At 44.5% G+C, this 24,533-nt stretch overlaps 3 protein-coding genes across 3 annotated transcripts; all 3 read left to right on the forward strand.

Annotated features, from left to right (window-relative positions):
* Nucleotides 1–3,269: 3,269 nt before the first annotated feature.
* Nucleotides 3,270–7,563, forward strand: LOC123090920 (phosphatidylinositol transfer protein PDR17). The gene is made up of 7 exons (XM_044512276.1): nucleotides 3,270–3,526; nucleotides 3,609–3,725; nucleotides 5,111–5,200; nucleotides 6,090–6,266; nucleotides 6,367–6,465; nucleotides 6,547–6,792; nucleotides 6,918–7,563. Exons 3-7 carry the CDS (start codon nucleotides 5,138–5,140, stop codon nucleotides 7,209–7,211), a joined length of 879 nt encoding a protein of 292 aa, XP_044368211.1. The 5' UTR covers nucleotides 3,270–3,526; nucleotides 3,609–3,725; nucleotides 5,111–5,137; the 3' UTR covers nucleotides 7,212–7,563.
* A 1,088-nt stretch (nucleotides 7,564–8,651) lies between these two features.
* On the forward strand, nucleotides 8,652–13,687 carry LOC123090921 (phosphatidylinositol transfer protein PDR17). Its single transcript, XM_044512277.1, has 6 exons — nucleotides 8,652–8,947; nucleotides 11,258–11,347; nucleotides 12,306–12,482; nucleotides 12,565–12,663; nucleotides 12,786–13,031; nucleotides 13,183–13,687. Exons 2-6 carry the CDS (start codon nucleotides 11,285–11,287, stop codon nucleotides 13,474–13,476), a joined length of 879 nt encoding a protein of 292 aa, XP_044368212.1. The 5' UTR covers nucleotides 8,652–8,947; nucleotides 11,258–11,284; the 3' UTR covers nucleotides 13,477–13,687.
* Nucleotides 13,688–13,756: 69 nt separating this feature from the next.
* LOC123090922 (phosphatidylinositol transfer protein PDR17) lies at nucleotides 13,757–22,625 on the forward strand. The gene is made up of 6 exons (XM_044512278.1): nucleotides 13,757–14,020; nucleotides 16,975–17,066; nucleotides 21,197–21,373; nucleotides 21,457–21,555; nucleotides 21,637–21,882; nucleotides 22,129–22,625. Exons 2-6 carry the CDS (start codon nucleotides 17,004–17,006, stop codon nucleotides 22,420–22,422), a joined length of 879 nt encoding a protein of 292 aa, XP_044368213.1. The 5' UTR covers nucleotides 13,757–14,020; nucleotides 16,975–17,003; the 3' UTR covers nucleotides 22,423–22,625.
* Nucleotides 22,626–24,533: the final 1,908 nt, after the last annotated feature.

Genomic DNA, 24,533 nt, shown 5'->3' on the forward strand with positions numbered 1-24,533 from the left:
AAGGTACCTATTTATTTTGAGTTTTTTCTGTGTCAAACACAAAGGTTGAATGTATGGCTTAGCACTAACTTCATGTGGGTTTTTCTGCTCAAGTTATTTCAGTTATATGCCTCAGTTAATACTTCGCAGGATCTTGAGGAGTTCTTTTGTGTTGTATTGATTTGAAGGTGAAGCACATTCCTCGGATTTTGCTCTGTTGTCATAGCACTTTCAGATTTGAAGTTATGTTTCCCAAGTAAGAAGTAGTATCTTTGTGCTTTTAGCAATGAGAATATTTGAGGAACTACCTATTACAACATCATTTTCTAGGAAAATTAGATCATAACAAGAGACGATGAATCATTTATTTTCTTTGTTGTGGGTAGGGTCAAATTTTGAATTACCAAGCTTTTGTATGATTTTGATTGACCAGGCTTGCTTGCTGCTTGCTTGTCAATCAAGCTATGTTGGTGGATTTTAGAGACAAACTTGTCTTAGAATAAGACTATCTAGAAGCAGCAAGGCAAAGACATCCATTGCATTACTAACTGGGATAATTTTGACTTGTTAGCTACACCCTTTGGATGGTCCTAATTGTAGAAAATTATTATAGACAATCAACCCTTCAAATTTCACCATCATGAAAGAATCTAAATATAGTATGTTTTCTTCTCTTACTTTTTTATTATACTCTTCTACTCTTATAATTCATCAAATGCTAACTATTACTGTCACTTTAATGCTCGGAACCCCTGGTTGATAATTTATAGTGGGTCAGTTCTGTGTTGATTTCTCTCATGATGATTGATGCTTTGTTACATAGATAGAAAAAAATTGAGAAATCAGATGGAGAAGGAATGGCACAACCGTGAAAAATAAGTCAGATGCTTGTTGAAAGATATATACTGTGAGTTTCATATATTTTGGTTCTATAAGGATTCAATTTTTTAAGGAGGCCGGAGTGGAGAAGTAGATGTGACATAGAGAAACATGACTATGCAGGGGAAACGGTAAATCACACTTTGACAAATGTTTCTATAGTCATGTGTTATTCTGTAGCCACTGAGCAAATGCATCGACATACATGTGTCAGAGACGCTGTATGCTCTTTGATTGTTGATAATTTTTTGTTTCTCGTGGACCTTGTTTGACTTTTGGATGTGGTGTAAATTCTATGGGCTAATATGTCAAGCTTTCGATGGTTCACTATGTACGCTTGTTTGGTGATTCAATATTTGTCAGTGTGGTAATAAGCCACATACGACACAAATTCTTCTATTTTGCCGAACACATCCTCTTGAAGTACAAGATATTTTTATAACCATGTCTACAACTCTTGATCTCTATGCCTAAATTTATTGTTTGGTGCCATTGTGACCAATATCCCTTAAGCTATACGAGCTTTGATTGAGAACATGGAGATACATTTTGTCTTACTCGTGATGATAAGTATGTATGTCGACTATTTTATGGCCGAGTGCTTTTAGCAGTGGGCTTGTTAGGGCAATGAAGGACGGTTCTGGACCTTCTCCTCAACCAACGTTGACGGAGAGCAATGAGTTGACTGTGTTTGCTGATGACGGCGATAAAACTGGCAAGGTGGGAACACCAACAATAATGATGAATGACATGAAAATTTATTGTTCCGTTGCAACGCATGGGCATTAAACTAGTATAGATATAGATATAGATAAAGAAAAGTATAGATATATATGAAAATGTCTGTAAACCCGTGGGTGTACGTACTCCCGCTCATTATATACCACATAGATGCATCTTTTATGCCTCTTTATTATTTTTCATGAAAAATTCATGTGAGTCTACATATTTTTAAAGGTTTACGTATATACTGATTTGTTTATATGTGAAAAAGTCTATTACAGAAAGTACGCCACAAATGATAATTTTTCAACGAAACTCATAATAAGGTATTTTAGAATATTTAATGAAGTATATTGAGAATGATAAAGAGGTATAATCAACATGTATATGAGGTATATTAAAGATGGGAGTACATACTCTTAGGAGTACAGAAAATTAGTCCTAAAAATGTTGAACGAGTATTTGAAAAATGTTGAATAAGTATTTAAAAAATGTTGAACAAGTATTTAAAAATGTTGAATAAGTATTAAGAATATTGAACAAGTATTTGAAATAATGTTGAATGAGTATTAAAAAATGTTGAACGAGTATTTGAAAAATGGTGAACAAGTACTTGAGAAAGGTTGACGAGTATTTGAAGAAATGCTGATCATGTATATAAATTTTTTGAATAAGTATTTGAAAAATGTTGATTATGTATATAAAAATGTTGAACAAGTATTGAAAAATGTTGAACAAGTGTTGAAAAATGTTGAACGAGTATCCGAGAAATGTTGAACGAGTGTTTGAAGAAATGTTGATCATGTATATAAAAATGTTGAACAAGTATCAAAAAATATTGAATAAGTAGTTGAAAAAATGTTGATCATGTATAAAAGAATGTAGAATGAAAAAAATAATGGAGAAGATAAAAAAAATAAAGAAAATAAAACAAAAAACAAAGAAAAAAAAGGGAGAAAACCGGCTCTGACCGCCTCTAGTAGGTTGCGATCCTACTACTAACCAAGCGACCATAGTGGTTAGCTGTGCCGATGTTTGCCCTCGCGACCAGGGGCTCGATACTTGGGGTGCACTCTTTCTTCCCCATCTTTTTCAATCTCCGCGCATTAAATGAGCCGGCTAGACACTGTTTTCTCCCCTATTTCTCGCCTTACGCGAGCCAACAGCAGGCCCTACGCACCTGATCAGAACTGACTCCGTATACAAACGAGATAAGCAAGGGAGCTACACGATGACATGAGCAGGAAGGGATAAGGCAGGGGAGAGACAAAGTGTGTGGAAGAGACCAGAGGACAAGCCAAAGATGAAGAGCGGTGCACCGGGCCACATTCCATGTGTATGAGGCCGTGGAACTCTCCGCGGCATGAGCCAAGTTAAGCTCGAAAGTGTGCAACATGACACATGCTGCAAACCGGTTGGGTCAAGAATTGCTCTGTGTGCGTTGAATCAAGCTCGGATCTTAAGTCGTCAAGTCGCGCCGGGAGTTATCGGTCGGGTGGGTGCTAGCGTTTTTATCCCATCTCATGAATATGGGCATAAATATAGGGAAAATGATGCGGTTGATTGTCCACCACAAATCTCGAAAGGTGATCGGTCTCTTTTATGCAATCTACAATCTCGTTGAAAAGAGAGGAAAAAAAAATACAATCTCGTTGAAAAGAGTAGCAGTGCCGAACGTCTCCGGCGCGGTCCGCAGTTGTGTACCACGCCCCGTCGGTTTCACGGCAGCAGCCTGCAAATCGCACCCGTGGCTCGATTCATCGCGACCAGAGCAGCAGACAACCCAAACAGGTCAGCGACACCGGCGACGCAGCAATAACCCACTCCCGGCGAGGCTAACCACAAAATTGACCCTCCAATGGCGTGCGCGTGCTCCCCCGAACCCCGGCTCATCGCAAGCGCGTGATTCATTCCGCGCAACCTCCATTTCCATTCCACAGCGTTGGTGCGGCGTTGCCTCCCCAGTCAGTCCGCCTCTCCCCCTCTGTCTCTCTCGTGTTGTTTATTCTTGCGCCCCGACACGGCAGGAGGAGGAGGAGAGCACCGAGGTTGAGTTCCTTGCCGCCGTTCCGTGGGTGATTCTCGGAGCCCGAGTTGCCGAGGTGCGGGTCCGGTTCGTCTTCTCCCTGGGGCCTCTTCTCCAGGTACGGACAACTTTTCTCCTTATTTCTTGATTCCTTTTCCATTTCTTGTTCTTGCTACCTGCCTGGAAAATTATTCAGCTGGTTCTTTCCCGTTCATGTTCCGGTGATACTGAACCACCCTGGCGATTGGTAAATCCCGTGCTTGTGTCTCAAACTCTGAAACCATCCACCTGAAATCCATCAGTCTCTGTTCATGTGGAAACCCCTGCTATTTTACTGTATACTGTAACTCTGCAAGCATCTTTTGAGAAGGAAATAAACATGCTAGCATCAGCAGTACAGATTCAGGGACTCCCAAATCTTTTTATGCTTCCTTTCCTGAAGGTCTACGAACCAACACAGAGTTATGTACAGTAGATGATAAAATTAAACATGTCGAAACCTTCATCTCTCCACAACCTTTTGCGTTAATAGTCAAAGTTGGGGTGACAATTAACAAGTCAGAGTTGCATCAGGGCTGCTATTAAGGCCGCCCTAACAATTAACTACTAGTATTAAGATTATCAAAAAAAAACTACTAGTATTAATAAAGGCCGCCCTCTGCCTGTCCTTGTCAGCTACTGATAGTAGAAAACAGGGATTCCTCCACGCTCCGCGGATCGTGCTGCGATCCACTCACGGTGGCAGCATGTGAAACCTCACGCACATTTCCCTGCCATGTGATTAGAAAACAGATGTTTTTAGGCCGATCTGGTTCGGGGTGCCGGCGTAGAACTGTCGTAGCTTTGCTTGTCCGCTGTGTAGCATTGCTCTGCAACTTTTGCTAGAGGTCTTGGACTTGTTCATGGAGTACGGTCACTTGTCTTTGCCTGTTGTAGTCTGCTGGGACAGTTGATTAGGACGTGACCTTTGTAGGCTTAACACTTTTCTGACCCTCTTAATTGATGAGTGATGGAACATAAGGGGAAGATGCACTCATCCTTTTTCGGCGACAGAGACAGTAGGTAGAGCAAATGCACTTATGTATGCTTTGCTTGTTCAGATGGGTCCAAATACTTGTGGTCTATGCTTCATTCAGACTTATCAGGATGGTAAGACCTTATAGTGTGGTAATCTTTGCATTGGCACACAAAAGAGCTGACTTATGTTGTTCATTCTGCAAGATTCTGTAGTAGAAGACTAGAAATATAAAACATTATTATGGTCATTTTTGTCAATTGTCATTTTGTAGTGTTATCTGCAAACTGTTGTAATTTGGCAGAAAACATATAATAATATCAAGAATCTCACTACATGATCTCTGACCTGCACCAACTTGATTTGAAACCACTTTCTCTCAGAAGCACGATGAATTTATTTTGAAGTTCAGACAAAAAAAATACATTTGAATTCAATCTTTACTAATCTAACGTGTGTGTTAATTTATCATCATTTCGCATTTGAAGGTTGAGCCACAGTAAGTTGAAGACATCATGTTCCGTAGGAAGCACGCTTCTCATTTCAATTCAGATGATGCTGAGCAGCGACAAGCAAAGGTACTATTTGAAAGTCAGGTTTTGGTTACTCTGTAGAACTATTACCATGTAAAGTACATGTTCTAGGTACTACTAATATATACAATGTTGATGGATTCATTAGTTTCTTTCCAAGGAACGTTGATAACATATGCACCAGTAATACTCTTAATGTAGTTGTTACTGCAATATTAATACGATCCCAAAAAAAGAAAAAGAAAATGAGATTAACATGGGAAAGGTAAAGAAAAACTTAAAAGTTTCAGTGTGACAACTTCAGCTTTTTACCAAGCTTCCATCTCATATGCATATCTAAACAAGTTAAAATGTGCAAAACTTTGAACCTGAACATAGCATAGTAGCCTGAATGGTTCTGGCTTAGTAAATGAAGACCAAAGCCAGATACATGTAAGTAATCACCCATATATTATCTATTTGTTGCGAGACAAATAGTTTGACATACTCCCTCTCAAAGGATGGTCACATCTTATGTTGTGATAGGAATGATACTGTGACAATATGTACTGTATCTTTTCATAATTTTTTGTGGCCGTTCAGATCTTACATTGACTACTGAATGAAATTTAGTTTTGCACAAAAGCCCATAATTTAGCATTTTTAGGAGTGTGAAATGTCTGACTACACAAGCTTTTCTACATGTGCTTTGATACAAATGTATGTTGTAACTGATAGTCCGATACAACATAGCCCCCTTCCGTACCATAGCCTACAGGAGCTTTCTTATGAATTCTTTAGATGTTTCCAGTTAAGTGGAAGCCCGTAAGCAATATCAATATGGAAGCCCGTAGTTCTTGTCAAAGACAAAACTACCCTTTGGTATCTGCATCTTTCGTTAAACATATATGCTATTTTTGCGTCCATTTCTCATGTAACAATCTTCTGTGAGCAGATCAACGAACTGAGAGCTGCACTTGGGTCTATGTCTGCCCGTGGCGAGAAGTACTGCAGTGAAGCATGCTTGGCAAGGTATCTCGAAGCACGCAACTGGAATATTGACAAGTCTAGGAAAATGTTGGAAGAAAGTCTCAAGTGGAGGGCAGTTAGCAGGCCTGAGGACATTCGCTGGGTAAATATGCGCTTTTCTTCCTTGCAATGCTCAAGTGATTTCTTTTCAAAGACAGTCAAGTAACCAAACATTCTTTTGATTGTTTTCATTTTCATTTCAGCCTGATGTTTCTGTGGAAGCAGAAACAGGTAAAATGTACAGGGCAACTTTCACCGATAGAGAAGGGAGAACTGTCGTTATTATGAGACCTGCAAAGCAGGTAAGCACTCACTGTTTCTTGTGGGCCTATGGCTTCCTTAACCTTGAATTCACCTACGTAATATTTTTTAAACAATTTCAGAATACATCGTCTCATGAAGGGCAGTTGCGGTATCTTATATATACCCTGGAGAATGCAGTTCTCAGCCTGCCTCAGGGTCTAGACAAAATGGTGTGGTTGATAGACTTCACAGGATGGACACTGGCCAATGCAACCCCCATAAAGACGGCCAGAGACAGTGCAAATATCCTGCAAAACCATTACCCTGAGAGGCTTTCTGTTGCGTTTTTGTTCAATCCCCCCAAAGTATTCGAGGCTTTCTTTAAGGTGCCGCCTCTGAACATCGATCATCCCTTTATTACTCTGGTTCTGTTCAGAAAGACTACCGAAAAGAGCTACGACTATATTCTGTGTTTCTGATGTTCCAACTGAAATGTTTCAAATGGTTTCAGGTTGTAAAAGTGTTCCTTGACCCGAAATCGATCCAGAAAGTCAACTTTGTGTACAAGGACAACGAGGAAAGCATGAAGACAATGTACAAGCACATTGACCCAGAAGTCCTTCCGGTGGAGTTTGGAGGGAAGAACATTGTGGTGTACAACCATGAGGATTACTCTAAGTTGATGACAAAGGATGACATCAAAACAACAAGCTTTTGGGCGGCAGATGGTAGCCATGCCGTAAACGGGGGCTCGGTGCCTCAGGTTATACCGCAGTCGTCGCCAATCGTTGCTAAAGCAAGTTGAGGAACATCTCGACGAGCCATCTCACCTGCTATTGCAAAAGTAAACCGAGGAGCTTCAGCGAGCCAATGTCACGGTTCACAGCTCTAAAAGAGGAATATATCGATACCTTGAGGATGTTTGGATAAATAAATGTAACTGCAAAATATCTCGCTTGTGATGTTACAAAAATAGTTATTACTAGTATATCCCCAAACAAGTGGTCTCACAACAGTTCCATATTCCCTTGGCCAACAATTTGAAACACTAAAGAATAATTCACCTATTATTTAGCTGTCTTCCATCTGTATTTTACACTTAAATCTGTAATATGCAGCTGCCATTTCACGAATATTAATTTAATTTGTTTTTACCATTTAATTTCCCCAAGTAACTCCATATATATCCCCTGCAAAAAAAAACTCCATATATATATGAAAAGATGATGGTCACAGGGAAACCTCATGTCCATTATCTATTTTTAATATTCATATTTAGCTGCTTTTCTCTCTGGTTGCAAACTCACAATCAATTCATAATCAATCTCGTGATCTTGTCGGAGTGACTAGGATTGTGAGGCAAAGTTTGCGGAGACAATGGTCGAGCCAAGAGAGGGGACACCCATGAAGTGTTCAAGGACAGAAGTGGGTGTCGAGGCTTTGGATGTTCATTGGTGTCTCCTAGACCTAAAATTTAAGTCTAATCTGTCGGCTTCCTCTAGGGTGCCGTTGATGTGCACATACCGCATAGTTGGAGCTATATGGGAGACCTGGCCATAGCTGTTAGCCTATTAAAGTTAAGGTTGTGGGAGACGGAGGAAGACGAAGAGTGGCTTGGCTAGCGGATTTACTAGTTTTTTTTTTTTTTTTGATAGCAAGGGACTGCTGGAAAATTCGAATCTGAACCCGAGCTTATCTGCACCTGCGCTCACGAAAAAAATCAAAATAAATACTAAAAAAATTCAAAAAATTCCAAAAAAAATTTGTGTGGTGGACAATTTCATGCGTGAGGTACGCTCCAATTTTCAAAACATTTGAACTTCTGTGCAGCTCTCAGCAAAAAAAGACAAATTGGAGGTCTGTAAAAATGTGTACTGTTCATATACTGTTCTGGTCTGATTTGTCATTTTTGCTGAGAGCTGCACAGAAGTCCAAATGTTTTGAAAATTGAAGCGTACCTCACGCATCAAATTGTCTACCATCCAATTTTTTTTGGAATTTTTTGAATTTTTTTAAATTTTTTACGAATTTTTTTTTTGACCAGGTGCAGATGCACCCGGGCACCGAAACGCCGTTCTCGGGACTGCCGGCCTTCTTCTGTGCCGAAAGAGACGATATTTTGGGGGGTCCCGTTACACATCTGGTGCGATGTCCACTACTAGGAAAGTTTGCCACCGGACCCGATCCCACCCGTCAGAATCCAAAGCCCTTTGGCGCAAGTCATTAACCACTCCGCAAAGCGCTTCATCGTCCACAAGCCCCTTCCCCGCCACGGCGTCGTTTCCGCGTTGCTTCCCCGGCCCATCTCATCTCCTCCCTCTCTTTGATTATTCTTGCGCTCCCTACCCGAGAGGTCAGGACTCAAGACTGAGGAGAAAGAAAAGTCCAGCCCAACTCTCTCGTCTCGACATCTCTCTCTTCTTAACGCCCGTCCAGGTCTCGCCGCCATTGCGTCAGGGACTCTCGGAACCCCGGTTCTTGGACATCCTCGCAGGTCTGGTTCGTCTGCCGGGGGCTCCTCTCCTCTCGTGGTCGATCCTGGTACGCATGGAGATTTTTCTTTGTTCACTTTTCATTTCCTGTTCTTGCTGGATTGACAACTGCTGTGGTGGATTCTTGCCCATTCATGTTCCGATGATGTATTGAACTCCTCGTGCCCGGGTTGTAATACCTGCCCTTGGTGACTGATAAATCTTGCGCTTGTCTCTCTGAAACCATCCATCAAGAATCCGTCGTTCTCTGTTTCACGTAACTGTAACTCTACGTGTATGAAACCATGAACATCAGAACATCCTGTAGGGGGGAAATCTGCGTAGCACCAACAATAGAGACTTAAGTATTCAGAAATCTTTAGCCTTATTCTGTCTGATTCGTGCTGTCTTGGGAGATCTGGGATTTCTGCGCATCGAGATGATAAAAGTAACGTGTTGAACCTTCAGCTTCCACGAACTTTTCCCTCAGAGGTCAAAGTTGATCGAGCAATAACACTTGCCACTTAGGCACATTTCGCGGCCACGTGATTTGAAAAAATGGATGTTGCGATCCGACCTGGTGCCATGTTACAACTACCATAGGTTTACTTGGCCTTTGTGTAGCATTGCTTGACAGATGTCACCATTGTTTCCACAGGAGGCAGAGGCCGGGGGTAATCCTCCTTTTTTTTTTTAAAAACATTTTTTCTAGAGGAGGCAGCAGATCTCTCTAGGGGTTGTACTTTTCCATTGAGCTAACTGCTTGTTTTGCGTGTTATAGTCTGGTACAGTGATTAGGACGATGTTAACAGGCTTGACATTTGGCTTGTGCGCGTACCAAATTGATACATGATAGCAAAATAAGGGAACGAGGCACCCATCGTTTTGTGCTGATAGAGACAAATTATAAAATCATTGTTCTTATTTATTTATTATGCGAAAATATTTGTGGTCTATAATCCATTCAGACCTGACAATATGGTAAGATTAATTGTTTGGTAGTCTCAAATACGAATATTGACACACAAAGTATACCATGCATTAATAGGCTAGAAATCTAAATATCCCTCTGTTTCAAATTATTTGAAGCTATACCTTTGTTCGGAGTCAAGTTTATAGAAAAATGTGCTGATATATTTCACCAAGTTCATATACAAATGTGCTCATATCCACAGCATTAAATATATATCGTGCAGAAATATATTTTATTATGAATCTAAAGAAAATAATTTGGTGTTATAGATGTTGATCAAACTCAAATTATTTGAAATGGATGGGGTATATTGTCATTACCTTTTGTCCCTTCAATTTCTGTTTTGTAGCGTTACAGGAGATTGACAGCAGATTTTAATAGGGGTTGTACCTTTTCATTGAGTGAACTGCTGGTGTTTTGCGTATCATAGTCTGGTACAGTGATTAGGCCCACGTCAATGGGGATTGACATTTGGCTGGTGTACGTACTGAACTGGTACATGATAGTAGCAAATAGGGGAAGTATGCAACCATCGCCTTGCACTGATAGAGACAATTTGAAGCTAATGCTCTTATTGATTTATGTTGAAATGGGGTCCGAATATTTGTGGTCTATAATTTAGTGAGAGTTCACAGTAATGGTAGGTACGATATATATACTTTGGAGTATGAATATTCACAGTAATTGTTTGGTAATCTTCGGACATATATACTTTGGAGTATGAATATTTACGCACTTTGTTTCAAACTATTTGAAGTTCTAGCTTTGTCTTAAGTCGAACTTCTCAATATTTGACCAAGCGTGTAGAAAAAATGCTAATATCTATAACATCAAATATGTATAGTTTGAAAATATATTTTATGATGAATGTATCAAAATTAGTTTGGTGTTGTAGATGTCGATATATTTCTTCTAGACTTGGTCAAACTTAAAGAAGTTTGAATTAGGGCAAAGCTAGAACTTGAAACAGGGGTATATTATTATCACCTTGTGAGCAACTGTAATTGCCGTTCTATAGTGTTGTGATTGAAGTTTTTACAGTGCCAAAAGAAATGTGAGATAGCATCAAGCATCTCTCATTGGATTTGCAACCAACTTTCAGAGTCTTGATATTTTTCATCTAGTGTCTAGGTTTGTGTTTCTCTCAAAAGCCACTATAAACTTATTTCGAAGTCTGGTCAAACAAGAAATTATATTTTTGATACATATGAATTCATATCAATTGTGCAGAATCATGCATGTACATTAATTGATCATCATTTCAAATTCTGTTATTCTTCAATAGATATTTTATTGTTCTTGCACGCACTATTTAAAATGTAACTGCACTCGAACATTTGAAGTGGGTTTGCACAACGGTTGGCCACTATCACCTAATTTTGTTCCAAATACCTTTTCTGTTTAAAGGTTGAGCGTCATTGAGTTAAAGGGAACATGTTTCGGAAAAAGCAAGCTTCTCATTTCGATTCAGATGATGCTGAGCAGAGACAAGCAAAGGTATTTTTCAAAATTATCATATTATCGTTACCTTGTGGAACTATTAGCATGCAGATTTTATGGCTTCTAGTAAATAAATTACAATATTGACCGCCTGATAAGAAAAAGAAAAGGTAAAAAAATTCATGGTGGCTGCATTTGTCTATCTCGGGCTTCAGCCTTAGTTGCATTTATAATAAAATGAAAATGGTCAAACTGTAATATAGCCAAGTAGAAGCCCGAAAGATCATGTCATGGTAAATCAAGAAGAAAGGGGAATTATATCAGCTTATCTTCTGCATACATACTATACATTTATTGTGACCCAATCAGCTTATTCTCAGTCCTTGTGTTATGAGTTAATTTTCTGTCATTCTGTCTTCAACTTTCATGGAATATTTGTTTTTCCATGATAATGATTGGTTTTATGCACAGACAACTCCGCGGTTACAAAGTTATCTGCAGTTTGTGTATGTTGTTCTGCTCAAAGGAATATAAATGGATCATTCCAGCTGTATAATGTATTTCAGATACTTCCTTGCAAAGGATGATCACATATCACCCTCTGGTAGTCTTTTGAAAAAATGTGTCTTACTTAGCATAGTCTTTTGTCAGCAATTCGGAGTTCACACAGTCTACTAGTTAAATTTTATTTTGCACAAAATCCCACACTGTAGATTTTAGGAGTCTGAAATGTCTGACCACACATTCTTTCATCTACCTGTAATATGTATGTTGTAACCGAATCACCGTAGTCCCCTTTTGAGACAGAGCCTTCATTTCCACTTCACTGGAAGCTCGTAAGGGGACTACGGACGGTGATAAAAAAAATACTAGTTCTTGTCGCAGAGAACTTTTGTTCATCGTTATCTGTATAAAGCATACAGGCTTTACACATATTTATTATTCTAGTCTGTTAATTCAAACCTGCCTACTATTTTCTCATCAACGCTCTCATGTAAAAATCTCATGGGGACAGATCAAGGAACTAAAAGCTGCACTTGGGCCTTTTTCTGCCCGTGGAAAGAAATATTGTGATGAAGCATGCTTGGTAAGATATCTCGAGGCCCGCAACTGGAATGTTGACAAGTCTAGAAAAATGCTGGAAGAAAGTATCAAGTGGAGGGCCGCTAAGAGACCTGAGGATATTCGCTGGGTAATAGTTTTCTTTTCATTTTCCTTGCTTGCATTAATCAAGTAGCTTAACATTCCATTAACTGTCTCATTCTTCATTTCAGCCGGATGTTTCCGTTGAAGCAGAAACGGGTAAAATGTACAGGGCCACTTTCACAGATAGAGAGGGGAGAACCGTGGTTGTAATGAGGCCTGCAAAGCAGGAAAGAACTCTAGCTTAAAATTAAAAGAACATGTTCTTAGCTTCAGAAATCAGAATTGCCAGTTTCTAGCTTGCTTATCCTTGCTAGAACTTACCTGTATAATTTTTTTTTCACAATTTCAGAATACATCGTCTCACGAAGGGCAGTTGCAATATCTTGTATATACCTTGGAGAATGCAGTCCTCAGCCTGCCTGAAGGTCATGACAAAATGGTGTGGCTGATAGACTTCACAGGATGGACACTGGCCCATGCAACCCCCTTCAAGACTGCCAGAGACTGTATGAATGTCCTGCAAAACCATTACCCGGAGAGGCTTTCAATTGCGTTTCTGTTCAATCCGCCCAAAGTATTTGAGGCTTCTTTTAAGGTGTAGTCTTTGAACATTACCGCTTCATAAAACATACTGTTGCATGTCTTCCTTTTATTCAGGAAGCTCTTTGGTTTGAAAAAAAAACTATAGATCGATACGAATAAGTACCATACTAATTTTCCAACTTAAATGTTTCAAATGGTTTCAGGTTCTCAAAGTACTGGTTGACCCGAAATCAGCCCAGAAGCTGAACTTCGTGTACAAGGAGAATGAAGAGAGCATGAAGACAATGTACAGCCACATTGATCCAGAAGTCCTTCCTGTGGAGTTTGGAGGGAAGAACAATGTCGTGTACAACCATGAGGATTACTCTAAGTTGATGATAAAGGATGACATCAAAAGAGCAAGCTTTTGGGCAGCAGATGTTAGCCATGTCGTCAACGTGGACTCGGTTCCTGAGGTTAAACCGCAGTCGTCACTAATTGTTGCTAAAGCGAGTTGAGGAACATCGGCAAGCCATCTTATCTGTTATTGCAGAAGTTGGTTGAGGAGCTTCAGTGAGCCATTGTGACAGTTCTTGGTACAGCTCTGAAAGAGGAATGCATCGATATAAGTTGCGGATGTTTGGATAAATAAATGTAACTGCGGAATATCTCGCTTGTGATGTTACAAAAATAGTTATTACAACAATTCCATATTCCCTTGACCAACAATTTGACACACTAAAGAATTCAAAGCCCTTTGGCGCATTTCAGCGATGCCGGCATGGCGGCGTGTTACCAAAACGCTTCAGCTGACACTCAACCGCAACAGCGTGATTCCACAGATCCAGATCCATTCCACCGCGTCGTTTCGGTGTTGCTTCCTCGGCCCATCTCCTCCCTCTGTCCAACTCTCTCGGCGCCTCTCTTTTTAAATTTTAATAACGCCAGCCGGCGACGCCTGTGCAGGTCTTGCCGGCATTGCGTCGGTGAATCTCGCAATCCCGCGTTATTGGTCATAGTCGCAGGCCCGGTCCGTCTCCTCTCCTCTCGTGGTCGATCCTGGTACGTACGGAGATTTTTCTTGATCCACTTTTCATTTCCTGCTCTTGCTGTCTTGCTGCTGGATTGAGAACTGTTGTGGTGGATTTCTGTCCCATTCATATTCTGCTGATGTATTGAACTTCTCGTGCTCGGGTTATACATATTCCCTGCCCTTGGTGATTGACAAATCTTGCGCTTGTCTCTGTGAAACCATCCATCAAGAATTCGTAGTTCTCTGTTTCATGTCACGGTAACTCTGCTAGCTAGTACGAACATCACAGCATGGCGTTGCAGAGGGTACCACGCCCCATCGGCGGTGCCTGGATCGAGAGATGGAGCCACCCGCACGCGCTGGGGGCGGGGGAACCTTCTCACCTCCTCTTCCTTTGCCGAGTCCACGGCCGGCGGCAGCGGCTGGGTGAAGGGGACCCTGCGTGACCACCAGGCCGACGGGACGGCGCTGGGGAGGTAGCTGCGCGCCTTCCACTGGGCAGCGGCCTCCAGGCTGGAGACGACGGCGGGGAGCGCCGTTGCGGGGAGAGCGAGGACGGACAGGAGTGGGGGCTCTGTGCCGTCATCCACCTTCCTCCCCCCCCAACCCCTGATCTTAGATCCTCCATGGAGAATTTTAGAGGAAGAAGATAGAACTGACATGCGGGCCTCACATGCTCACAGACAAAATTAATGGAGTAGCACACTAGAATTCGAACTAATACCTCCGTTTCAAATCTTTTGAATTAGCTTTGTCTTAAGTCAAAGTTCTCTGTATTTGACCAAGCCTATAGGAAAAATTGCTAACATCTATAACATCAAATACTTATAGTGTGGAAAATTATTGCATGATGAACCTAACATTAGTATGAACCCTTATTTCATCCTGTCTAGGTTTGTGTTTCTCTCAAAAGCCACTATAAACACATTTGAAAGTCTGGTCAAACAAGAAATTATATTTTCCATACATATGCATTCATATCAATTGTGCAGAATAAAGCATGTATATTAAGAGCAACTCCAACGGCCGACACAAACGGACGGCGATTTTGTCCGCTTTTTGTCCGTTTGGGTCGGCCAGGCGGACACAGACGTCCGCTTTCGCGTTTGTGTCGGCGTATGCGTCCAACGCTAGCCCGACCCATTTTGACGGTGCCGATAAAAAAAACAATGCATGCATATTTAAAATAAAAACAACTTAATTAAACATTAAAGCCGGCCAGGAAGGCCGGCGATAGCCCACACGTCCACACATTAGCATTAAATAAAAGTAAAAACAACCTAAACTACGAGGCGGCGCGCTGCCCTAGGCGGCGGAGTCGTCCTCCTCCTCGGGGTCGGTGAGGTCGATGAGCGTTGGTGCAGGGCCGACCCAGGGGAACGCAGTGTTCCAGGCGGCGACGATGTCGGCCGCGGGCAGTGCCGACGCCGGGGGCTGTGCGGCCGCTTGTGCTGTCGCGGCCTAACGTGCCTCCTCCTCGGCCTCGCGCTGCTCCTCCTCGAGGTCACGCTCGAGCATCTCCTCGTACTGTCCGCGACGGCGCTCCTCGGCCAGCCATCGCTTGCGCCATTGCTCGAGGTACGCCGTCTCCTGCGCCGGCGTCACCCCCATCCAGACCGGCGGGGCGCTGACCCACTCGCGCACTACTCCCATCTAGGAGTAGCGCTCGATGGGCTCCGGCTCCGGCTCCGGTTGCGGCTCGGCTTTGACGAGGCAGCTGGGAGGGGTTGGCGGGGCCACCGGCGGCACCACGCAGTCGCCCACCGCGAAGAGGGCAATGGCCTGCGCCATGGCCGCCTTGTACCGAGCCTCCTCTTCCTCCACCGCGGCCGCCCTGCGTCGCTCGTCCTTCTCGCTCTCCCGGTAGACCGCCGCAAGGGTCGCCTGGTAGGCATCCTTCGTCGCCTGGTCCTCCTCACGGACGATGAGCGGGGCGACGGCAGGCTACAGTCGACCTCGTGCACGCTGCGTCGCCTCGCATCCTCGTGCTCGAAGGCGAACCAGCTCGCCCAGTTGGACGAGTCGGAGGCGTAGGCGGGATCGCGGCGCTGCTCCAGCGTCAGCAGCGCCTGCTGGCGACGCAGCTCCTACGCGTGCGCCCTAGCCGACCGCGGCGCCGCCGGCACTGGGATCCTCTTCGGATCCAGATGCCAATCGTGCGGTAGGGTGGCGTCGGGGTACGGCAGAGGCACGCGGTGCTGCCAGTGCCACTCCGCCTGGTGCACGGGCACGTTCACGCGCTGCCTCTGGCAGCGAGGCAGCGAGTCAGCGCCGACAGAGGTGGGAGGAACTCCGCGGGGAAAGAGACGGCGAGCGACTTGCCCTTCGCCTTGCTACTGCTGCCGGCGCCGAAGAAGAGCCCCATTTGGCACGGCTGGGGTGGCTAGGGTTGGCTAGGGTTTGCCGGCGACGGGGCAGCGAGTGTGGCTAGATGGGGACGGGGGCTGGATGAGGACGGCCCCGCCGCACGGTCGGCTTAAAAAAGGACGACCGCCTTTGCTGACGTGTGGGCCCGGGGTCATAAATTAATCTGACCAGCAAGGTGGCGGGCGGTTGGACGACCGCCTGGTGGGACCGTGGCGGACACCGAGAAGGCGTGTGTGGCATCCGTTACGCGTCCGTGCCGACGCAATTGGGGCGCAAATTTGGGCCGCAAATGCGTCGGCGCAGACGCGAAGAGGACTCGATTTGGGTTTGGGTCAGCGCACTGGGCCTCCTATTTTGTCCGCGCCGACCCAAACGGACGGCGGCGGATGAAATGGGCGCCCCGTTGGAGTTGCTCTAATTGACCATCGTTTCAAATTCTTTTGTTCTTCAATAGATATTTGATAGTTCTTGAATACATATGCATTCATATAAATTGGTATTTTCTTGCAAGTACTATTTAAAATGTAATTGTACTCTACTCAAACATTTGAAGTGGGTTTACACAAGGGTTGGCAACTGTTACCTAATTTTGCTCCAATGCATTTTTTGTTTCAAGGTTGAGCATCATTGAGAGTTGAAGAAAACATGTTTTGGAGAAAGCAGGCTTCTCATTTTGATTTAGATGATGTTGAGCAAAGACAAGCAAAGGTATTATTGAAAAACAATATCATACTCTGGTTTCCTTGTGGAGCCGTTATCATGCAAATTTCATGACTGCTAGTTAAATAAAAAGTTTCATGGTGGCCGCAGCTTCGTCCTTATGTGCATTTGTTATCAAATGAAAATGGTCAAACTACAAACTTAATTTAACCAAATAGTAGCTCAAAAGATGTGAAATAAGGTCATTATTTCACTTTATCTCACACATACATTTGTTGGGACGCAAACTGGTTATTCTCATCTCTTTGCTGTAATAGATCTTCACTTGTCATGTAATATATATATTTTTTAGAAAAGAAGGATGACCCCCGGCCTCTGCGTCTGGGAGATGCATACGGCCACTTTATTGATTATTCTCGAGGACCTTACAAAGTATTACAACAATATGCCTGAATCCACCATCTTGGCAACATCTGCCGCTACTCCTATCCATATGATGAAGGGGTGCTAGCTGGGCCACTACCCAGACCACTCACCTAAGCCTAGCATCAAAAGCCGGAAGCCCCAGCCGAGCCACATACCGGGTCTGGGGCACAATCCGGTCAGACGCACTCGTGTGTCGTCGCCGCCATCTTCTACAGGTTCGTCTTCAGATCATATAAAGGCTTCTACCTTGTTTGGCCACTCAGCCATCGACGTCACCATGACGCCAGACAGCTACCTCCTCCTGCGCGAGTCCATCTTCGCGCATCGGACGCCGAGCCTCCACAGCGCCACGCCGCCAATATCCGCCGCCATCAATGTGTGAGATGAAGCCCCGCTCCACCATACCCCCAGCCATCACTTGCTCCAAAACGATGCCCCCAGGAGGGAAAGCGATAACACGCCATCATCATCCGATCCGGAAGACCCAGATCTAGGGTTTCCCCCGGAGCATCCCGAGCCTGATGACGCAGACTGCAACGACGATGCCTCGACAAGGGAACGACATCTAAGACGCCGCAATCGTTCGCCATGACCGTAGTCGATGCGATTTTCATCGGCAGTTGCTCCACCAGACGTGCGCCGCCGACGTCGCTGGTCCCTTCAATCGGAGTAAACTCCAAAACGATGCCCTAAAGAGGGACTACGACGCAAAAGCGCCACCATCGCTCGATCCCAAGGAGATCTAGGGTTTCCCCCGGAGTTGCCCGCGTTGTCAAGAACCAGACAAGGGTAGAATCCCGACGGATCTGCCCAGCTGCCGACGAGTCGCACCCACCACCGTGCCGACGGCAGACCAGCGATCAAGGCCCACGCTTGGGCATGGATCCGGCCGCGCCGCCGCGAACCGATCCGGTCACGCCGCTGCCGTCCCTGGCGACCGCGACGCACCAGATCGCAAGGCCTTCTGCCGCGAGGGAGCAAAGTCGCCGAGGCGCCGCCACCACCCGTCGTGGTGTCGGGCCCGCCGCCACGCTCCGGCCCGGGGGCGCCGGCCCGCGCCAGCCCCACACGAGCGAGAGGGCCCGAGTCCCCGCCGCCGCCGGCGACGGCAAGGCTTCGCCTGGCCGCACCCTTGGGCGTCGGCGAGGGAGGAGGATGAGGAGAGGGGGAGGGCCGGCCGACGGGATCTGGGGGCCTCCCGGCCGCCCACGCGGGGGCGACTCATGGAATATATTGTTCTTCATGATAACAACTCTCGGTTTTATGCACGCACAACTCCACAGTTAGGGCATCTCCAATGCCGTCCCCCAAATCGGACTCACTATCCATCCGTAGACGCATCCGGACCCATCTGTAGACACAGATACAGGAGCCGACCATCCAACTCTGTGCATCAAACATCCACCCATGTTTTTTGTCTAAAGTCTGCAACACTCAAACTAACTATAGATGAGCATAATTCTTTGAGTACTGAACACAAGTTCAAATTTAAATATTAAAATCCAAAAGTTGAGTTTAAAAAAAAGTCAAACTTGAATTCAACTTATTTTCTAGTTGTCCCTGTTAAACGCCCATGGATGCTCAATCAAATTATTCTTAAGTTGTACATGAGTTCCTCGATGCCAAATATGTTGATGCATTCTCAAACGTGATCGGGTTCTGAGCCGGAAGTTCGATGAGATCACCCATGTTCTCAAATTCCATACCTCCGATAACTCCATCACCCTCATCATCCACAATTATGTTGAGCATGATCACACAAGTCGTCATCACCTCCCACAAGGTCTCTGGATCCCAAATTTTTACACGTCCCCGAACAACTGCAAAACGGGCTTACAACACTCCAAATGCCCTCTACACATACTTTCTACCTCCTTGTCTTTGGGCAAAGTGAGCTCTTTTCTAAGCAACATGCTCGGAGATGGTCTTCAAGAAGGTCGTACACGGAGGATAGATACCATCAACCAGATAGTAGCCCATGTTGTAGTCATGACCATTGATGGTATAGTTGCACGGAGGAGCATCTCCTTCAGTCAACCTAGCAAACAATGGAGACCGCTGCAGCATGTTGATGTCATTGTGACCCAGGCATGCCAAAGAAAGTGTGCCAAGTCCAGAGGTCTTGTGATGCAACAACTTCAAGAAGGATGGTGGGCTTCTTGACATAGCCATGATATTGCCCGTGTACAACATATGGGCAGTTATTCCATCTCTAGTGCATTCAATCAAGAGATCCGAGCATACCTGGCCACCCTCTTGCTTCTCAGAGTGCCATGACCTTTCAGTGTTTGCGACAGTTCGTTCTTTCAAGTACTGCAGTCCAACACCTTGACCAGTGCAGTAGAAAACCTAACCATGGCAACTACACATGTGCTTTCAGATATCCGGAGGTTCTTGTCCCACGAGTCTATGGTTGTGCCATAGTCGAGCATCCTCAATGTAGCCATGCACTACAGGCAACCAGAGAATCCAATTTTTCCAATGACATCCTTCTTCAAGTTGAAGTAGTCATCATAGGCCTGGACACCATTGTAGAGGCGATCAAAAATATTTTTTCGCATCCAAAAGCGCGGACAAAAATTGTCCACAATAGAGCATCAGGGGCAAAGTAGTCGTCCATCATCGTCAAATGCCCTCGTGACCTCTTCAGATTCAACACTCGATGTCCCTTGAACATGCTCCTCCGCACTCTCCGCATCCAGTACTTCTGATACTTCCTTGCAAGCATGGTCAAACCCTCTTATGATAATGACCATTTGCAAAATGTGGTTTACTTGGCATAGTGTTTTGTCAACAATTCAGGGTTCGCGTAGTCTACTAGTAGAGATTTTGTTTTGCACAAAATCACAGGATGTAGAATTTTAGGAGTGAAATGTCTGACCAAGCATTTTTTTCATCCAGTTATACATATACCTGTATGTTGCAACCGAATCACCATAGTCCCCTTTTGAACCAGAGCCTCCAGGAGCTTTCTTATGAGCCCTTTTGTTTCCAGTTGACTAGAAGCTCGTAAGGGGACTACAGTGATAAAAAATATAAGTTCTTGTCACAGAGAACTGTTGTGCCTGTTATTTCGTTTTAATAAAGGGCGCTTTTGTAACTTAAAATGTAGCATTAAGCGGATACATTATCAACAACAGCCGGTCTCTGCATAGCTAAGGTGCATAGAGCCAAACACATAGTCTAACAAAAGAAAAGATAAAAACCGGCATATCAACAACAGAAAAGTATGTCGAAGCAGGCGGTGAACCGATCCAGAGATTATGCTATCACCCATATTGGGTAAAAACCTCCCTGGCCTCCCGCTCCAACCGCATACAGATACAAGGTTCAACTAATGTTCATTGTTATTTGTATAAAGCATACAAGGTTCACACGTACTCCCTCTGGTTTTATGTTCAAGGCCACTTTCAAAAATACAATTTGCATCTCTACAATGCCTCTATTCCTTCCCGAGAAAAATCAATTAGATTTTTGCCTTGTATGATGATGCTTATTAATGCAAATGTTGCATGCAGCCATAGAGAAAGAGGCACCACATACAACATATTTAATCAGCCTAAATCACGAGAGGTTTTTCACATAATTAATTGTGCTATGTATTAGTTATCTTAATTTTCTTGGTATATGAAAAATGGGATAGTGGTCTTGTGTACAAAAACGAAGGGAGTATTTATTATTCTATTCTGTTAATTCAAACATGTCTGCTATTTTCTCATCAATTCTCTAATGTAACAATCTCCTGGGGACAGATCAAGGAACTGAGAGCTGCACTTGGGCCTTTGTCCACCCGTGGAGAGAAATATTGCAGTGAAGCATGCTTGGTAAGATATCTCGAGGCCCGCAACTGGAATGTTGACAATTCTAGAAAAATGCTGGAAGAAAGTCTCAAGTGGAGGGCAGCCAGGAGGCCTGAGGATATTCGCTGGGTAATTTTGTTTATTTCTATTTTCCTTGCTTGCATTCATCAAGTAGCTAAAGTCCTCATTAATTGTTTTATTCTTCCATTTAGCTGGATGTTTCTGTTGAAGCAGAAACAGGTAAAATGTACAGGGCACCTTTTACAGACAGAGAGGGGAGAACCGTGATTGTAATGAGACCTGCAAAGCAGGTCAGAACTCAACAATGTTCCTAGCTAGGGAACTGCCAGTCTCCTAGAACTCACCTGTATTTTTTTCTGAAACAATTTCAGAATACATCATCTCACGAAGGGCAGTTGCAGTATCTTACATATACCTTGGAGAATGCAGTCCTCAACCTGCCTCAAGGTCAAGACAAAATGGTGTTGTTGATAGACTTCACAGGATGGACACTGGCCCATAGAAGTCCCTTCAAGACTTCCAGAGAGAGTATGACTACCGTGCAAAGCCATTACCCGGAGAGACTTTCAGCTGCATTTATGTTCAATCCGCCCAAAATATTTGAGGCCTCTTTTAAGGTGTGTCCTTTTTTCTTCATAAATGTAGTGTTGCATGTCTCATTTTTATCCAGGAAGCTCTTTTATATATTTTCTTACAAACAGCTATAGATCGATATAAAAAAGATATTCCCTCCGTCACAAAATAAGTGTCTCAAGCATAGTACAACTTTGTACTAAACCTAGTACAAAGTTGAGACAATTATTTTGGGACGGAGGGAGTACCATACTTATTTACCAACTTATAAATGTTTCAAATGCTCCCAGGTTCTCAAAGTATTGATTGACCCGAAATCAGCCCAGAAACTCAACTTTGTGTACAAGGAGAACGAGGAGAGCATGAAGACAATGTACAACCACATTGATCCAGAAGTCCTTCCTGTAGAGTTTGGAGGGAAGAACAATGTTGTCTACAACCATGAGGATTACTCTAAGTTGATGACAAAGGATGACATCAAAACAGCAAGCTTTTGGGGGGCAGACAGTAACCATGCCACGAACGGGCACTCGGTTCCTGCGGTTAAATCGCAGTCATCACTAACTGTTGCTAAAGCAAGTTGAGAAACATTGGCCAGCCATCCCACCGGCTGTTGCTAAAGCAAATTGAGATGCATCAGGCAGCCATTATGAGCTTACGATGGCCTTCGGTACAGTTCTGAAAGAGAAATAAAGAAATGCAACTGCAGAATATCTCGCTTGTGAATTTATGATGTTACAAACAACGGTTATACTTGCTCATCACAAAATAAGTGATTTCATTACCACCCTTGGCCAAGATATCCACACGCTAATTAGGATCCAATGGTATTTATTTTTCGAGAGAAAGATCTAGCGGTACTCTGTATTTGGTGGTACTCCTTCCCACCAAATGGTCTGATGGGAGCATGCTTGGAGGAAGGTGTGGATACAAAGATTTTAGAATAGGTTCAATATAAAGGCGGGGTGTTCCAGACGTGGAGGAACAGATCATCTGGTCAAAGACTGTAAAGCTCAATTATCATGCATTAACTGTAGCCTCAATCACTTGTCAGATACTCCCTCCGTTTCTAAATATTTGTCTTTCTAGAGATTTCAACAAGTGACTACATACAGAGCAAAATGAATGTCTCTATGCTCTAAAATATGTCTATATACATCCATATATGGTAGTTCATATTTGAAATCTCTAAAAAGACAAATACTATTTAGGAATGGAGGGAGTAGTTGTGTGATGTTGCAGTAGACCACATCCCGTTGCTGTGGCGCTAATGGACTACAAATGATGTTAGTTATAAATTGAATTATTAATGGAAGGAATGAGAAGGCTAAATAACATCTACATTGGCAGAAGCATTCGGGGTGCAAAGAGAGTCAAATTTCCAATCAAAATGGTGTATACATTTCTTACCGGACGGGGAAGGTACAATGAATCCAACTTGGATAAAGACAAACAATAACGAATAAGATGGTGACACCTGTGTGGATGTGCGCACAAACTTGGCCAGACACGGCATGGAGCGGTGTAGAATGCACGTCTGCTAGCTAAGCTAGGACCGGCTCGCGGCTAACCTGCAAATGGCTAAGGACATGTGAGGTTACGTACATGCACTGATTTCAGATCGGATGTGAAGACTCATTGCACGAGAGAAGGCGTGTTGTGTCGCTTTGCATAGAAGAAGAAACGCAGTGCAAGCTATAGTAACCACAAGTCCACGAGCGGAAAGGTTTCCATCGAGCCTCTTAATTTTAGAGCCTCTTGATTATATAGTAACCACAAGATACTATTCCCTCCGTTCGGAATTACTTGTTGCGAAAATGGAGGTATCTAGACGTATTTTAGAGCAACTTCAAAGGGCCGACCCAATTCGTCCGCCTGCGTCCGTTTGGGTCGGCGCGGACAAAAGTGGCGGCCCAACGCGCCGACCCAAACCCAAATCACGTCCGCGTCGCGTCCGCACCGACGCATTTGCGGCCCAAATTTGCGCCCCAAATGCGTCGGCACGGACGCCGAACGGACGCTTCGCGCGCCTTCTCGCTATCCGCCGCGTCCCCACATGGCAGCCGTCCAACTACCTGCTGCCCACGCGGTCAGCTTAATTTATGACGACGGGCCCACACGTCAGCGACGACGCTCGTCCTTTTTTAAGCCGACCGTGCGGCGGGGCCGTCCTCATCCAAACTCGCCGTCCACATCTGCCCACCTTTGCTCCCTCGTTGCCGGCAAACCCTAGCCATCACAACCACAACGAGATGGGCCTCTTCTCCAGCGCCAGCGGCAGCAAGGCCAAGGGCAAGCCCCCGGCCACCCCTTTCCCCTCCGAGTTCCTCCCACCTCCGCCGGCGCCTCGCCGGCAGAGGCAGCGCGTCAACGTGCCAGTGCACCAGGCAGAGTGGCACTGGCAGAACCGCCAGACTCTGCCGTATCCGGACGTGACGCTGCCGCACGACTAGCATCTGGATCCAGATAGGGTCCCAGTGCCGGCGGCGCAGCGGACGGCTGGTGCTCACGCGGAGGAGGTGCGGCGTCGGCGGGCGCTGCTGACGCCGGAGCAGTGCCTCGACAAGGCCTACGCAACCGACTCGCCCAACTGAGCGAGGTGGTTCGCCTTCGAGCACGAGGAGGCGAGGCGACGGGGCGTGCGCGAGGTCGACCGGAGGTCGCCGCCAACGCCGCTCGTTGTCCGCGAGGAGGA

Source organism: Triticum aestivum, chromosome 4B (assembly GCF_018294505.1).
Source record: "Triticum aestivum cultivar Chinese Spring chromosome 4B, IWGSC CS RefSeq v2.1, whole genome shotgun sequence".
Classification (NCBI taxonomy): Eukaryota; Viridiplantae; Streptophyta; class Magnoliopsida; order Poales; family Poaceae; genus Triticum; species Triticum aestivum.

What these genes read in the sequence shown, in the direction of transcription:
- LOC123090922 (XM_044512278.1), top strand. Translation starts at nt 17,004, where the DNA reads ATGTTTTGGAGAAAGCAGGCTTCTCATTTTGATTTAGATGATGTTGAG. An exon ending in TAATGAGACCTGCAAAGCAG is followed by an intron (nt 21,556 to 21,636) that starts GTCAGAACTCAA and finishes AAACAATTTCAG; the next exon opens with AATACATCATCTCACGAAGG. An exon ending in TATTTGAGGCCTCTTTTAAG is followed by an intron (nt 21,883 to 22,128) that starts GTGTGTCCTTTT and finishes AAATGCTCCCAG; the next exon opens with GTTCTCAAAGTATTGATTGA.
- LOC123090921 (XM_044512277.1), top strand. Translation starts at nt 11,285, where the DNA reads ATGTTTCGGAAAAAGCAAGCTTCTCATTTCGATTCAGATGATGCTGAG. An exon ending in TAATGAGGCCTGCAAAGCAG is followed by an intron (nt 12,664 to 12,785) that starts GAAAGAACTCTA and finishes TCACAATTTCAG; the next exon opens with AATACATCGTCTCACGAAGG. An exon ending in TATTTGAGGCTTCTTTTAAG is followed by an intron (nt 13,032 to 13,182) that starts GTGTAGTCTTTG and finishes AAATGGTTTCAG; the next exon opens with GTTCTCAAAGTACTGGTTGA.
- LOC123090920 (XM_044512276.1), top strand. Translation starts at nt 5,138, where the DNA reads ATGTTCCGTAGGAAGCACGCTTCTCATTTCAATTCAGATGATGCTGAG. An exon ending in GGCCTGAGGACATTCGCTGG is followed by an intron (nt 6,267 to 6,366) that starts GTAAATATGCGC and finishes TTTTCATTTCAG; the next exon opens with CCTGATGTTTCTGTGGAAGC. An exon ending in TATTCGAGGCTTTCTTTAAG is followed by an intron (nt 6,793 to 6,917) that starts GTGCCGCCTCTG and finishes AAATGGTTTCAG; the next exon opens with GTTGTAAAAGTGTTCCTTGA.